Here is a 16,770-nt window from a genome sequence, read left to right as displayed (position 1 = left end):
CAGGCATTGCGTATGGCTCGCAGTTCTAGGATGTTTATGCGTAGGGAGGCTTCGGTGGAAGACCATAGCCCTGGGCTGTGTAGTGGGACATGTGTGCTCCCCATCCCGTGAGGGATGCATCGGTAGTCATTATGAGTGATGGGGAGTCCTGGAGAAAAGGGACTCCTGAGCAGAGGTTGGAAGGAACCGTCCACCATTGGAGGGAGTCTTTGACTCTGAAGGGTATGGATAGAGGATTGTTTACAGCATGTATGTTCGGTCTGTAAACCGTGGCCAATCAAGTTTGGAAGCACCTCATGTATAGGCATGCATTTTTCAAAAGTACACGAGGCCATGTGGCCTAATAGTTGCAGGCAGTCTCGTGCAGTGACCTGGGGACTGTTGCGAGTTTTGTAACCAGGAGTTTTATGGTGTTGAAATGATGGAGCGGGAGAGACGCTATTCCCATTCTGGAATCGAGATGCACTCCTATGAACTCCAGTTGTTGGGTAGGGAGGTGGTGGAGTCTCCTTCCTTGGAGGTTTTTAAGGCCTGGCTTGACCAAGCCCTGGCTGGGATGATTTAGCTGGGAATTGGTCCTGCTTTGAGCAGGGGGTTGGACTAGATGACCTCTTGAGGTCCCTTCCAACTCTGATATTCTATGATTCCATGATTCTATGGTAGGAGATAAGGTGGATTTGTTTTTGTTTATTTGTAGGACAAGGGAAAGGAAGCAAGCGACTGTAAGCTGTGTGGATCCAAGAGCTTCATCAAGTGTTGAGGCTCTGAGGAGACAATCGTCGAGATAAGGAAATATTATAACCCCGTTTCCTGAGGTGGGCAGTAACCACGTCTAGGAGTTTGGAGAAAACTCGGAGGACGGTAGATAGACTGAAGGGCAACAGACTGTATTGAAAATGTGTTGAATCAAGGATAAAACAAAGAAAACATCTATGGGCTGGGTGAACAGTCACATGAAAATAGGCGTCCTGTAGGTCGAGGACTGAAAACCAATCGCCCTGCTCCAGCGCTGGGATTATGGTGGTGAGGGTAACTATTTTGAACTTTTGCTTCTTGATAAATTTGATAAGCCTGAGGTCAAGGATCGGTTGCCATCCCCCAGTTTTCTTTTCTGTTAAGAAGTAACGGGAATAGAAATCTTCCCCTCTGTGTTGTTCCACTGATTTCCACTGCCCCCAATTGAAGGAGATGTTGTAGTTCTTGGAGGAGGAGTTGCTCATGAGAGGGGTCCCTGAAGAGGGACGGGGAGGGTGGCGGGGAATAGGAAAGGGATGGAATAGCCAACTGTGACAACCTCTGAAGCCCACTTGTCGGTAGTAATATTTTGCCATTGATAGAAGAATGGGCGTAGGCAGTGACCAAAAATAGGGGCAGGTGGTGTAAGCGCTGAAGTGGGAATATTGTTTTCTATACCCTTGACCAAGGCTTCAAATTTGCGTATTGGTCTGAGGGGGTTGAGACGCTGCCGAGGAGTTGGGAAAGCGGCGTTGGTATCTGGCTCTCTGGTGTTGCTGTTGCTCGTGAGATCTATGGAATTGCTGGGTGTATGTGGGGTAGTGTGGTCGCTGGTAAGAGTGAGATCTATATTGTCGCCTTCTGGTAGTAGGGATTTGAATTCCTAACGACCGGAGAGTTGCCCTGGAGTCCTTCATGGAGTGGAGTACGTCCTTTGTGGTGGAGGCAAACAGTTTGTCACCGTCGAAGGGGAGATTCTCAATGGTACTCTGGACTTTCCGGGGAAAGGAAGAGGACGAGAGCCATGACCCTTGGCGCATCACAACTGCTGTGGCAGTGGACCGTACCGCAGTATTGGCCACATCAAGGGCAGCTTGAAGAGCAGCGCGGGAGATGATTTGTCCCTCGGAAACTATGGCTGTAAATTGTTGTTTCTTTTCTTCTGGAATGTGATCAATAAAGTCCATGAATTTATTGTAATTTTTGTGGTCGTTTTGCTAGAACGGCTGTATAATTAGCAATGTGAAACTGCAATGTGGAAGAAGCATATACCTTACGGCCACGCAGATCTAATCGCTTACTGTCCTTGTTGGAAGGGGTGGAGCGGGGAAACTGGTGTTTGTTCTTTTGGTTAACTGCGCCTACTACCCTGTTTCCCCGAAAATAAGACAGTGTCTTATATTAATTTTTGCTCCCAAAGATGCGCTAGGTCTTATTTTCAGGGGATGTCTTATTTTTCAGAAATGAAAAATGCCTTATTATCGGTGGATGCCTTATTATCGGGGAGGTCTTATTATCGGGGGGATGCCTTATATTACAACGAGAGGCAAAACTGTAAGTAGGCCTTATTTTCGGAGGATGTCTTATTTTCGGGGAAACAGGGTACCAGCGAGTTTGGTGCTGGGTGAGTAAACAGGAATTCTGAGCCCTTGGAAGGAATAAAGTACTTTTGGTCTGCTCTCTTACAGGTAGGCAGGCTTGCAGCCGGATGGCCTTGGCAGGTTCTAAAAGGGCTGCGTTGATAGGTAATGCAATTCCAGAAAAAGAAGAGGGCTGCAGGATGTCGGTTAGCTCATGCTGCTGTTCAGGGACTTCCTCCAGGTTAATTCGTAGCTCATTGACAACTCTTTTAAAGAGGTCTTGAAATTTTGAGAAGTTGTCTGAAGACATCAGGGGAGGAGGAAGCAATGCTTCATCAGGCGGAACAACTGGTTCTACCAGGTTAGAGGCAGGCCGTGCTTGCTCTTACGGTTGTGACAGGGCTGCCTGGTGTCTGGAGTCAGTGGCAGGGTCGTCAGCTGGTGGTACCAAGCCGATCTCACACCTAGCTGCACTGGTACAACTAGTGTGGTCCTGAGTATAAGGAGCCAATGGAGCCCAATATTGCCACTGTGGTGGGAAGGGCATGGGTGGTGCCATCCAGGGGTTCACGCACCATGGGGCAGGACCCTCGGAGTAGGTAGGGCCGGCTCCAGGTTTTCTGCCACCCCAAGCGGCAAAAAAGCCGCAGCAGCGCGATTGCGCTGTTCCACTCTTTGGCGGCAGGTCCTTCGCTCCAAGAGGGACTGAGGGACCTGCCGCCGAATTACCACTGCAGACCCAGACGTGCCACCCCGATAGCGGCCGGAGTGCCGCCCCGTGGTATTGGCCACCCCAAGCACCTGCTTCTTTAGCTGGTGCCTGGAGCCAGCCCTGGGAGTAGGACAGGCAGCTTTTCTATGACCTCTCTTGATTGGGGTCTGTGGAAGGGAGATCTGATAAGGTGAAAATTCTCCCTGCAGCCCAGATTCCTCATCACTGGAGGAAAGCTGTGCGGAACTTGCCTAAGTGTCCGGAGAGAAGTAGGTGTTAAGTAGGGGTGATTGCAAGATAGGTGACACCAGGAGGTCCCTCGAGTGTGTGAATTGCTGTGCCGCAGCGCCTCTGTGAGGGGAGGGCTGAGCGAGAGGAATTTGTTGTGAGGAGGGATTCCTCTGCACTGGTGTCCTGAGCGTTCTGTCACTGCTGGCTAGCTCAAAGGCTGGCGGTGTTGGGAGAGCTAGTATGCGTCGGCACCGCTTCCATTGTGGTGCCGAACGGTGCCGTGTGAGAGGCAGGCAACTGAAAGCCTGAAGCCTCAGCACCGGAGGTTAACGTGACTCCCGCAGCCGCAGGAGGGTTTCACACAGCGCTGGAGGAGCCCGGCACATCAAAGGGACTCAGCCGGGGGAGCGCAGGGAAGGAAGCAGTACCCAGAGAAGGCTTGTCCCTGTGAATACCCTTTGCGGGTGAGAGAGACTGATTTTTTTTGAAGTTTTCTTTTGTCTCTTTGAAGCAGGGGGGCTGCAGTGTACAGCAGAGTCAGAGCCTGGGTCTGAGGCTGGTCCGAGAGATTTTTGCAGCAGGAGTAGTTTTAACCGCAGCTCCCTGTCTTTGCGTTCCCGGGACTTCAACTTGCTGCAGTGGGCATTTTGGGGGGATGTGGGACTCCCCCAAACATTTAATCCATTTAGAGTGGCCATCTGAAAGAGGGATGGCATCATTACAGTTAGAGCAGCGCTTAAAACCCGGAGAGCCAGGCATGTCGGAAGCAGCTGTGCTGACAGGAACAAAAAAAATTAATTAATTAATTAATTAATTTTTTTTTTAAGAGAAGAGAAGGGCAAAGAGTACCTAACTAATACTGGTAAGCTAAACTAAGAGGGAAAAAAGTTGAACAAGGGAGAGAAGAAATTCTCTAATGAGTCTGCTGAGCTCCGTCTCAGGCCGAGGACGGTAGAGAAGGAACTGAGGAGACTGGTCGCGCATGCGCACTATTAAGGTACACTCAGAGCGGAGGGGCAAGCTCTGCGTGTGCGCGACCAGTATGAGTACTGCTGTAAAAATCTCCGAGCGAAGGCACAGGGACGTGCCAACACCTGGAGTGGAACACCCACAGGGACATCTCTCGAAGAAGAACTATGCTTAACTTTATTCACACAAGTAGCCTGCTCACATGAGCAGAGGTAAGCACAGGCATAATTAATTGCAGCATTAGGACCGGGAATTGTAAAGCCTTCCTATTATTGTTTATAGATGACTGTTTCCTCTAGGGAAGATGGTGGATCCTTTTCATTCAATGTATCAGATCCTGCCAGAAATCTAGTGATTGTTTTGTTGCCCAGTTTTAACTCCGTCTGCATAGATTGACTACCTTCACTTTAAATGCCTAGCCTTAATTTTTCCGGGTTGCTTACGGCTCTTACAGGACCTTGCAAAGGGAATTAAAACCAATAGTAAAAGGTTCTATAGCCATATAAATAAAAAGAAAACAAAGAAAGAAGAAGTGGGACTGCTAAACACTGAGGATGGAGTGGAGGTTAAGGATAATCTAGGCATGCCCAATATCTAAACAAATACTTTGCCTCAGTCTTTAATGAGGCTAATGAGGAGCTTATGGATAATGGTAGGATGACAAATGGGAATGAGGATATGGAGGTAGATATTACCACATCTGAGGTACAAGCCAAACTCGAACAGCTTAATAGGACTAAATCAGGGGGCCCAGATAATCTTCATCCAAGAATATTAAAGGAACTGGCACATGAAACTGCAAGCCCATTAGCAAGAATTTTTAATGAATCTGTAAACTCAGGGATTGTACCGTACGACTGTAGAATTGCTAACATAGTTCCTATTTTTAAGAAAGGGAAAAAAAGTGATCCGAATAACTATAGGCCTGTTAGTTTGACATCTGTAGTATGCAAGGTCTTGGAAAATTTTTTGAAGAAGAAAGTAGTTAAGGACATTGAGGTCAATGGTAATTGGGACAAAATACAACATGGTTTTACAAAAGGTAGATCGTGCCAAACCAACCTGATCTCCTTCTTTGAGAAGGTAACAGATTTTTTAGACAAAGGAAACGCAGTGGATCTAATTTACTTCAATTTCAGTAAGGCATTTGATCCGGTTCCACATGAGGAATTATTAGCTAAATTTGAAAAGATGGGGGATCAATATGAAAATTGAAAGGTGGATAAGGAACTGGTTAAAGAGGAGACTACAACAGGTCATACTGAAAGGTCAACTGTCAGGCTGGAAGGAGGTTACTACTGGAGTTCCTAAGGGATCGGTTTTGGGACCAATCTTAATCTTTTTATTATTGACCTTGGCACAAAAAGTGGGAATGTGCTAATAAAGTTTGCGGATGACACAAAGCTGGGAGGTATTGCTAATACAGAGAAGGACCAGGATATCATACAGGAAGATCTGGATGACCTTGTAAACTGGAGTAATAGTAATAGGATGAAATTTAATAGCGAAAAGTGCAAGGTCATGCATTTAGGGATTAATAACAAGAATTTAGGTTATAAATTGGGGACACATCAATTGGAAGTAACAGAGGAGGAGAAGGACTTCAGAGTATTGGTTGATCACAGGATGACTATGAGCCGCCAATGTGATATGGCCGTTAAAAAAGCTAATGCAGTCTTGGGATGCATCAGGCGAGGTATTTCCAGTAAAGATAAGGAGGTGTTAGTACCATTATACAAGGCACCGGTGAGACCTCATCTGGAATATTGTGTGCAGTTCTGGTCTCCCATGTTTGGGAAGGATGAATTCAAACTGGAACAGGTACAGAGAAGGGCTACTAGGATGATCCGAGGAATGGAAAACCTGTCTTATGAAAGGAGACTCAAAGAGCTTGGCTTGTCTAGCCTAATCAAAAGAAGGCTGAGGGGAGATATGATTGCTCCTTATAAATATATCAGAGGGATAAATATCAGGGAGGGGGAGGAATTATTTAACCTTAGTACCAATGTGGACACAAGAACAAATTGATATAAACTGGACATTAGGAAGTTTAGACTTGAAATTAGACTAAGGTTTCTAAGCATTAGAGGAACAGCCTTCCAAGGGGAGTAGTGGGGGCAAAAGACATATCTGGCTTCAAGACTAAGCTTGATAAGTTTATGGAGAGGATGGTATGATGGGATAGCTTAATTTTGGCAATTAATTGATCTTTGATTATTAGCAGGTAAATATGCCCAATGGTCTGTGATGGGATGTTAGATGGGGTGGGATCTGAGTTACTACAGAGAATTCTTTCCTGGGTGTTGGCTGGTGAATCTTGCCCACATGCTCAGGGTTTAGCTGATCGTCATATTTGGGGTCAGGAAGGAATTTTCCTCCAGGGCAGATTGGCAGAGGCCCTGGAGGTTTTTCGCCAGCCTCTGCAGCGTGAGGCACAGGTCACTTGCTGGAGGATTCTCTGCACCTTGAGGTCTTTAAACCACGATTTGAGGACTTCAGTAACTCAGGCATAGGTTAGGGGTTTGTTACAGGAGTGGGTGGGTGAGATTCTGTGGCCTGCATTGTGCAGGAGGTCAGACTAGATGATCATAATGGTCCCTTCTGACCTTAAAGTCTATGAGTCTATGAGCTCTGTTTATACTAAAGGATACTGTAGGGGTTTATTGTGTACAGGGGGGAGGTGGTTACACTCATGAGGAATAAGCCATGCAAGCTGCTGATCACGTAATCTCAAGAACATTTAAAGATGGTTAACGTTATTCTTCTGATGTTAAAAGCAGAATGGAACCAAGGGATTTACAGTATCTGATGCTGGGCTCCCACATAACAAGCATCACACATTATGTAGCTTTGTAGCATGACAAACTTCATTTTGAAATACATTTCACACTTCCTTCATGCTGAGGAGCGATTTCATTATGGGAACTCAGACCACTAGGTTGGGCAAAAATGGATACAAGCTTTTTATCCTTTCAATCCCATCCCACACACAAAGTTCCCCTACCCCTTTGTCTGTAAGCTCTCCAGGGCAGAGAGCCTGTCTTATCTGTCACACACAGAGCACAGGCTAAACAAGTTTGAAATGTTTTGTAACATCCTGTGTAAATGTTGACTTCAACAAAAGTGAGGGAGGGGAGAAAAAGAGGTTGTTTTATTCCCTCTAAATCACTTGCAGTCTGTGCCAGTTTTAGGTTTTCAAGTTGCCAATACTCAAGCACATTAGAGCCTGTATTAATCAAAGACCTGATCCTGAAAGTTCTGACCACTCTGCTTGTTAAAAACTCCAAGTTTTTTTTTAGTAGTTACCAGTGTATCATTTCTGTTGACATGAGATTGATAAACATAGCACAGTGCCACATGAAATTACAGAAAGAAAATGCATACAATCAATAGTATAATTTTTTGATGTATAGTGAAAAGATCTAGTTCTAACTAACTAATGGTGGGCAAGAGCTGCAAAATTTGTATCCAGACCAAAAACTGCCCCACTTTTAGATGTTGTCAGATCTCTGGCCCTGATTTACGATAGAGCTTATGTGCTTAAGTCCATCTCTACTCAAAACACCTAAGCACAGGTTTCAGTGTGGTCCTAAACAGGGGCGCTTCCCTGAATGACGGTCTATAATTGTAACATGGAATGGAGAACATGGAATTATAATAGGAGAAAGCTAGTCTTATTGTCTTTCAGGATAGACTCTCTTAATGCCATCAGTGACAGCGACAATACTCACAGGAAACAAGGACATAAAGCTCACCTGCCATTCCAAAGTTCAGCTGAGGCATTTCTTCATTCTTTGCCACTTTCTTGGGACTTGGTAAATCTTTTGCAGATTCTGGTGGGAAGGCCCATAGCTTTTTTCTGTTTGTAACAGTGGATGACTGGGTTTTCACAGGTTTGTTTGTTGTAGGGCACCACTTGTAGCCAGGATTTGCCTTCATAAATGCATCTTTGTACTAGACAGGAAAGGAAAAAATAAGTGGTAAGGAAAATATTCATATCAGACATGGCAATCTGATATGTATAGGACAATGGGAGAGCACCCTGCTCACTAGAGTGTTCAATTCAGCAGATAGTCTTTTATGCTCTTACTTGTGGAGTTTCATCAAAGGTCTTAGTCATATCTCTAAACCTGTGCTTTGAGTTCACTCTGACCACCAAGCCAAACCTAAAAGATTAAGTTATTAAACAGTAGGATTTAAAAATAGCAAGAGTTTTCCCTCTCCTTACTGGTTATCTGTAGCTTGATAATAAACCATTTGGAGATAAATGTGGCAAGATTTCATGGCTCCTTGCTCTGCACACACTTTTTCGGAGGGGGGGGGGGGGGGAGAAGCAGGGGAAGATGACAACTTTGTATTTTACAATATTGTAGTTATATTCTTTTCTTTTCAAAGCCAGGTATATTCATGAGGAAATAAACTGTTACTTACAGATACTGTCTCATTTTCTGTGACAGTGCATCTGATACTTTGCTCCGAGCTCATAATCAGAATTTACCACCACGCATAGCGATCTTTAGCATTAGAATACACTGTGGCTGTTTGAAAACTTTCTATGGCCTTGAACACTCAAAGCATGTGCAGTACCATGTGCTCCAGTCATTCATGTGACATCAGCCCAACCACTTTTCGCACAAAAGCACTGAATTTCTTTTAAAAAAATATTGCACACAAACAAAACTAAAGAAAATAAATCCTTTGGCTACTGATGGAAACAGGTAATAAATGCTTTGAAAACCACGTCCTCTAAAAGAGATACTCCAGTGCTTTCCCAGATCAATATCCATGTGAATTGCAAAACCCGTGTGCTTTGTGGCAGTATTATCATTGCATGTGTGTCTCTTATACTTTCATTTCCATCTTAATCTATCAACTGCCGTTGTCAGCCTCCAGATTGTAGCATGGATATAGATGATTCACCTCAGAAAAACAAAAATACTATGTGAATACATTGTGTGAAGTTCTATTTTTATTTATTTGTAGGCTTTCCTATAAATAATTTGTAGGTGCTGCTGACTCACATATTCTCTCTCTGTATATCTTGAATGGGGATCACGTATTAGATTGGAAAATTAAAGACTGTGGCACCTCCTCCCCTTTTTTTTTTTTAATTCAGCTTGAAGAGTTCATTTTATAGTGAATGTGCATCACATGAAAATAGCATCATCAAGGGAACACACACACACACACACACACACACACACACACAGACAAAGAAATAGCTTTACTTTCTATTGTTAGAACATCAAGCCCACTCATAAATCAGTTTTCCTGCTCACACAGTTAAAAGCACAGAGTCCCCAATAGCACTAAAGTATATAACACCACAGGATCATAATACATCACCTACTCATATTATTGTATTACAAAACTCCTGGCTATTGCTTAATTACCATTCATTTTTAACTATTCGTAATGATTTGGGAGGCCAAGCAGGATCTAAATGTGTCCTGACAGATGCTTAATTCTTTTCTTAAAAATAATAAACATTTTTAAAACAAAATAAAAATAAAAATAGATGGCTCCAGGCAGCACTGTAACTGGTAGGGCTATTCATAGCACAGGATGTTTTCTTGAGCGAGGGCCTAGTCATTAGTTGTTTAATGACTGCCAGCACCTCTTGGAAGAAGCATTAAAAATTTCCATCAGGGCTCCCTTGCTGGCTTTCAGTCAGCCATGTATTCCCAACACCAAGCATTCAAAATTCACAAATCCGGGGTGACACGGATACACAGACACTCAAAGAAAAAAAAAAAAAAAGAGAGAAAAAAAAAAAGAATCATGAGATTGATTTAAAATAATAAAATCTGGGTCTCTATTTCCCTCCTGGAATTTGAGCCTTCAAAATTTGTGGTTTTGGGAAGATGGATGGTCCAGTGGTTAAGATGCTGGCCTGGCACGTGGGAAACCTGGGTTTAATTCGCTGCTTTGCCATGGAGTTCCTGAGTGAACTTGGGCAAGTCACTTAGTCTCTTGTGCCTTTATTATCCCCATTTTGTAGATGGGGATAATAACACTTCCCTACCTCACAGTGAGGATCAAAATATTGGGAAGGGCTTTGAGATCTATTGATGAAAATATAGGCAATTATTATTATTATATTGTTGTTTCCAGCTTTTCTCTGAAAACATGAACACTAGAAATTTCACACACACACACACACACACACACACACACACTCTCTCTCTCTTTTTAAAGAAATATTCTCACAAATCACATGAATCCAGAAGCTTGGACTTTCCAAAAAAACACCAAGAGTTTTGGCAACACTGTGAAGGACATGGTTTACATGCATGTCATGGTCCACATCTCTCCCAGCATATCTAGCAAAACTCCATTGGTGAAGGCATAATATTTGTCTCTTCTCAATTTGATGCTGCTTCCAAAGCAGCCACAAAACAAGGTCTGAGTTTGAGCTTGTCTGTGAAATAGCTGAAAGAGTCCTCACAGTGAGAAGTGTTCAAATCTGTTGCTGAGTGGCAACAGTCTGTATTCTTCTTTGAGTGCTTGCTCATATACATTCCATTAGGTGTGTGCGCGCCGCGTGCACGATCGTCGGAAGATTTTCTACCCTAGCAACACCGGCGGGTCGGCTGTGGAGCCCCCTAGAGTGGCGCCTTCATGGCGCTGAATATATACCCCAGCCGACCCGGCGCCCCCTCAGTTCCTTCTTACCGCCCCTGACGGTCGTTGGAACTGTGGAGCGCGGCATAGCTGTTCTCCACTCTCCCTAGCTTAGTTAGTTATTCGCAGTTGTAGTTATAGTTATAGTTCTAGTGTTTGTAGTTTAATAGTTAAATAGTTTTTAAAGTTGTTAGATTTGTTATAATAGTCCAGGGGACTAAGGGGGTCGTCGCCCCCTTTCTCCCCCGGCCGCGGGCCCGGGCTCATGCCCAGAGCTCCCGGCTTCAAGCAGTGCGCCTCCTGCGCTAAACCTATGCCCACGAGCGACCCGCACGACTCCTGTCTGAAGTGCCTGGGAGAGTCCCACCAAACAGATAAGTGCAAGATCTGTAAGGCCTTCAGACCAAGGACAAAGAAAGAGCGGGACTTTCGGCTCCGGCAACTCCTGATGGAGGCGGCACTTAGCCCGGACACTCCTTCTACGAGCCAGGCCCCGGCACCTAGCGCCTCGGTGCGCAGTGCCCCAGCAGCACCGGCAATGCCGACAACGCGGGCGGTGTCGGACAAACCTCCCCGGCACCGGACCTCGTCGGCACCGCAGCAGGCACCTCGACGCCGGTCATTATCCCCGGGGCATAAAAAAGCCCATAAGACGGGGACCTCTGTGCCGAAGACGCCGGCTCCCCCAGTGCCGGGGGTAGAGCCGAGTGCGCCGGTGGAGCACCGAAAACAGGTGCCTCCAGCACTGTCGACTCCGGCACCGAGGCCGTTGAGTCCGGTGCAGATAGCGTCTCCACCAAGACCGGCGGTAATACAACTCCCGTCGACTCCGGAGACCTTCGTGGCGGCGAGAGACTTGATAGCTCTCACGGAGCCGGCACCGCCTCAACCACTGGCACCGACGGCACCGTTGACCCGCCCGGTCCAGTCAAGGGGGAAACCTGCCTTGATGCGCCCTCCATCACAAGGGCTGGAACCTCGGCACCGGTCCAGGTCCAGAAGCAGGTCCCCACGCCGCTCGCAGTCCCGGCACCGAATATCACCTCGGCACCGGTCGTACTCGCGGCCAAGATCTTCGTCGCGGCACCGTTCTACGTCTCGGCACCGCTATGATCGTCGGCACCGATCAACGTCGAGACGTAGTTCTCGGCACCGCTACGGTCGACGCTCGACGTCGAGAGGCCGCTCCCGGCACCGGGCATACTCCAGGTCCTCGTCGAGGTCCAGATCCGGCTCCCGGCACCGACGAGGTCATCGGCACCGATCGCGGTCCCGGCACCGTTCGCCGGCACCGCGCAGAGATAGATCATCTCCGGACCGGTACCGTGCGGCACCGCAGCCCACGGGGATCGTTTCATCTCTCTCGGCACCGCCATGGCCGTCAAGATCGGTGTCTCGCTCCTCGGAGGACCTGTCGAGATCGGCATACCCCCCTCAAGGGCAAGCCGAGGAACGGAACTTGGGCCATTGGCAGGAGATGGCAGAGGACCACTCTCATGGACCATCTCACTGGTCATTTTGGACCCCGTGGGCGTACCACCAGGAGCAAGGGGCTCCAATACCATCGACCTCTCGCTCGGGTCACTCGGTTAGAAGGGCCCCAGAATCCACCATCTCTCGGCCTCCGCCAGGGGGCATGGAGGCTTCCGTGTCCACGCCACCTGACACCATAGACCCAAGTACAGGTGATGCTCCGGCCCAAGAGCAGGGGGATCAGGACCCCCCCTTGGATCCAGTACCACCGGAGGCATCTTCCTCCTCCTCTCCGGATGAGGCAGTGGCGGGCACTTCATGTACGGGTCCCCCTCCGATAGATCTTCGGGCTCACCAGGATCTCCTGCATAGGATGGCCCGTAATATGGACCTGCAGGCGGAGGAGATAGTGGAAGTACAGGACCCTATCGTGAACATCCTCGGAGCGGATGCCCCATCGAGGGTGGCGCTACCCCTGATCCGCACGATACAAACCAATGCGGATACGATATGGCAAACTCCTGCCTCTATCCCACCCACAGCGAGAGGGGTGGAAAGGAAGTACTTTGTCCCGTCTAAGGACTACGGGTACTTGTATACCCACCCCCAACCGTGTTCACTGGTGGTGGCATCAGTGAACGCACGAGAGCGCCACGGCCAGCAGGCTGCAGCGCCTAAATCAAAAGAGGCTAAGCGGCTCGATTTGTTTGGCCGTAAGGTTTACTCAGCCGGAGGGCTGCAACTTAGAGCGGCGAACCAACAGGCGCTACTGAGCCGTTACAATTTTAACTCCTGGAACTCTATGGGGAAGTTTAAGGAGTTGATTCCCCAAGAGTCCAGGGAGGAGTTTGGAGCCATGGTAGAGGAGGGTAAGAAGGTGGCTCGGACCTCCTTGCAGGCCTCCTTGGACATAGCAGACTCAGCTGCGAGGACCCTGGCTTCGGGTATCGCTATGCGGAGGATCTCCTGGCTTCAAGTTTCGGGTTTGCCTCCGGAGCTGCAGCAAACCCTACAGGATCTGCCCTTTGAGGGACATGGATTGTTCTCGGACAAGACGGACTCTCGCCTGCAGAGCCTCAAGGACTCGAGAACAATCATGCGCTCCCTGGGGATGCATGTTGTGGGCCCTCAGCGCAGACCATTTAGGCCGCAGCCTCAGCGCTTCTACCCCCCCCGCCTCGTCAGAGACAGGACTCGACCCGGAGGCGAGGGCGAGGTGGTAGAAGAAGGTGGACCGGCCCTCAACCCGGCCAAAACCAAGGGCCACCTAGACCACCTTCAGGCCCCAGGCAGAACTTTTGAAGGTGCGGTCGAGGACGGCGCCCCAGTCATCCCCCAGGATCCAGCCCCCTCCTTCCGGGATCGCCTCTCCCACTTCCACCGTGCTTGGTCCCTTATAACTTCGGACCGCTGGGTCCTCCGCACGGTGGAGAAGGGATACGCTATCCAGTTTTCTTCTATCCCCCCCTCCCACCCTCCTTCCCCGTCCCTCTTCAGGGACCCTTCTCACGAGCAACTTCTTATACAGGAGGTTTCTACGCTCCTGGCCATGGGGGCCATAGAGGAGGTTCCGATAGAGTTAAGGGGCAGGGGATTTTATTCCCGTTACTTCCTGATCCCCAAGTCCAAAGGAGGTCTGCGGCCCATCTTGGACTTGCGCGGACTCAACAAATTCGTAGTAAAGTTGAAGTTCCGCATGATCTCTTTGGGGGCCATTATCCCTTCCCTCGATCCTGGAGACTGGTTCGCCGCCCTCGACATGAAAGACGCATACTTTCACATCTCAATTTACCCACCTCACAGACGCTTTCTGCGATTCGTGGTAAACACGGTGCACTACCAATTTGCAGTCCTTCCTTTCGGCCTATCCTCGGCCCCAAGAGTGTTCACGAAATGTATGGCTGTCGTGGCAGCGTACCTTCGTCGGCAGGAGATACAGGTGTTCCCGTACCTAGACGACTGGCTGGTACGCGGTCGCACCAAAGAGCAAGTTCAAGCTCACGTCCACAGAATAGTGCACACATTCAACGAGTTGGGCATCCTACTCAACAAGGACAAATCCACTCTAGAACCTACCCAGAGAATAGATTTCATCGGCGCAGTTCTAGACTCCAGACGTGCACAAGCCATCCTGCCAGACAACTGCTTTGGCACCATCACGAGCCTCATTCAAGGGCTACAGGCCTTCCCAACTACCACGGTGAGGTCGTGCCTTACCCTGCTGGGTCACATGGCTTCCTGCACGTACGTAACCAGGCATGCCAGACTTCGGCTTCGCCCACTCCAGACCTGGGTGTCATCAATATACCGTCCACATCGGGACAGCCTGAACATGGTGGTCACGGTCCCGAACTCAGTCCTGACCTCCCTCACCTGGTGGCTAGATCACAATGTGGTCTGCGAAGGGATGCCATTTCACGCCCCACAACCCTCTCTGCATCTGGTCACAGACGCCTCATCTCTGGGTTGGGGCGCCCATCTCAACGAACACCATACCCAGGGCCTGTGGACTGCACCCCAGTTAGCCCTGCACATCAATGTTCGGGAGCTGATGGCGGTGCGCCTGGCGTGCCAGGCATTTCTCAATCAACTACGTGGCCGTTGTGTGTTAGTTCTCATCGACAACACCACGGCCATGTTTTACATCAACAAGCAAGGAGGAGCACGTTCGTCAGTTCTATGCCAAGAGGCCATTCGCCTGTGGGACTTCTGCATCGCCCACTCAATCCATCTCACGGCATCGTTCCTCCCTGGAGTCCAGAACACTCTAGTGGACCGACTCAGCAGGTCCTTCCAGACACACGAGTGGTCTATCCGTCCGGACATCATACATTCCATCTTCCGGAGGTGGGGGTTTCCCCAGATAGACCTGTTTGCATCTCGAGACAACAGGAAGTGCCACGTGTTCTGCTCCCTACAAGGTCGAGCTCCGGGCTCCCTCTCGGATGCGTTTCTCCTTCCCTGGAAAGACCACCTGTTTTATGCCTTCCCTCCGTTTCCTCTGGTCCACAAGGTACTGCTAAAATTGCGCAGAGACCAGGCACAGGTAATTCTGATTGCTCCAGCGTGGCCGAGACAACATTGGTACACCACACTGTTGGAACTCTCGGTTCAAACACCGATCCCGCTTCCATTATGTCCGGATCTCATTTCTCAGGACCACGGTCGGCTGCGTCACCCCGACCTGCAATCACTCCACCTCACAGCGTGGCTGCTCCATGGTTCACCCAGGCAGAGCGGCAATGCTCGCACTCTGTCCAACAGATTCTGCTGAGCAGTAGGAAGCCCTCAACACGGACCACGTACCTGGCCAAGTGGAAACGGTTCTCCTGTTGGTGCGAACAACGAGCCACGCCCCCGTTGCAGGCACCTATTCCTCTCATTTTGGAATATCTCCTCTCCCTAAAACAGCAAGGGTTGGCGATATCTTCAGTCAAAGTTCACCTGGCTGCTATATCAGCCTTTCACCCAGGGGAATTCGCGTCCTTGGTATTCTCTAACCCGATGGTCGTTAGATTCCTCAAGGGCTTAGACCGGACGTACCCACAACAGCGTCAGCCCGTCCCAACGTGGGACCTTAATCTGGTTCTCTCCAGACTCACAGGTCCTCCATTTGAACCACTAGCCACCTGTTCACTTTTGTATCTATCCTGGAAGACAGCCTTCCTCGTAGCCATTACCTCAGCAAGGCGCGTTTCTGAACTCAGGGCGCTTACATCCGAGCCCCCTTATACAGTTTTCCATAAGGATAAAGTGCAGCTTCGTCCACATCCTGCCTTTCTCCCTAAGGTGGTTTCTCCATTTCATATCAACCAGAACATATTTCTCCCGGTCTTTTATCCCAAACCACATGCCACTCGCCAGGATCAACGTTTGCATTCCCTGGACGTACGAAGGGCCCTGGCCTTCTATATTGACCGCACAAAGCACTTTAGAAAGACGACGCAACTCTTCGTTGCAGTGGCCGACCGAATGAAAGGCTCACCGGTCTCCTCACAACGCCTATCCTCCTGGATTACATCTTGCATCCGGACTTGCTATGACCTGGCAGGCGTCTCAGCACCGCACCTCACCGCTCACTCCACGAGGGCCCAAGCCTCCTCGACTGCTTTCCTGGCACATGTTCCGATACAGGACATTTGTAGAGCGGCGGTTTGGTCATCAGTCCACACGTTTACAGCTCACTATGCACTAGTGCAGCAGTCCAGAGACGATGCTGCATTCGGGTCAGCGGTTTTGCACACAGCAATGTCTCACTCCGACCCCACCACCTAAGTTGGGTTTGGGAGTCACCTAATGGAATGGATATGAGCAAGCACTCGAAGAAGAAAAGACGGTTACTCACCGTTGTAACTGTTGTTCTTCGAGATGTGTTGCTCATATCCATTCCAAACCCGCCCCCCGTCCCCACTGTCGGAGTAGCCGGCAAGAAGGAACTGAGGGGGC

At 48.8% G+C, this 16,770-nt stretch overlaps 1 protein-coding gene across 6 annotated transcripts in view; it reads right to left on the bottom strand.

The window, feature by feature from the left end:
• The window catches only part of BBX (BBX high mobility group box domain containing), a 209,828-nt gene that overhangs the window by 89,286 nt on the left and 103,772 nt on the right, over positions 1-16,770 (bottom strand). For all 6 annotated transcript variants that reach the window (XM_054045385.1, XM_054045389.1, XM_054045378.1 and 3 more), the window contains one exon: positions 7,983-8,181. In XM_054045385.1, coding sequence (XP_053901360.1) covers positions 7,983-8,181 — 199 coding nt within the window. The remainder of the gene's footprint in view (positions 1-7,982; positions 8,182-16,770) is intronic.

Source organism: Malaclemys terrapin, chromosome 1, assembly GCF_027887155.1.
Source record: "Malaclemys terrapin pileata isolate rMalTer1 chromosome 1, rMalTer1.hap1, whole genome shotgun sequence".
Classification (NCBI taxonomy): domain Eukaryota; kingdom Metazoa; phylum Chordata; order Testudines; family Emydidae; genus Malaclemys; species Malaclemys terrapin.
The sequence above is the reverse complement of the archived record's forward strand: the minus strand, read 5'-3'. Positions and strand labels throughout refer to the sequence as shown.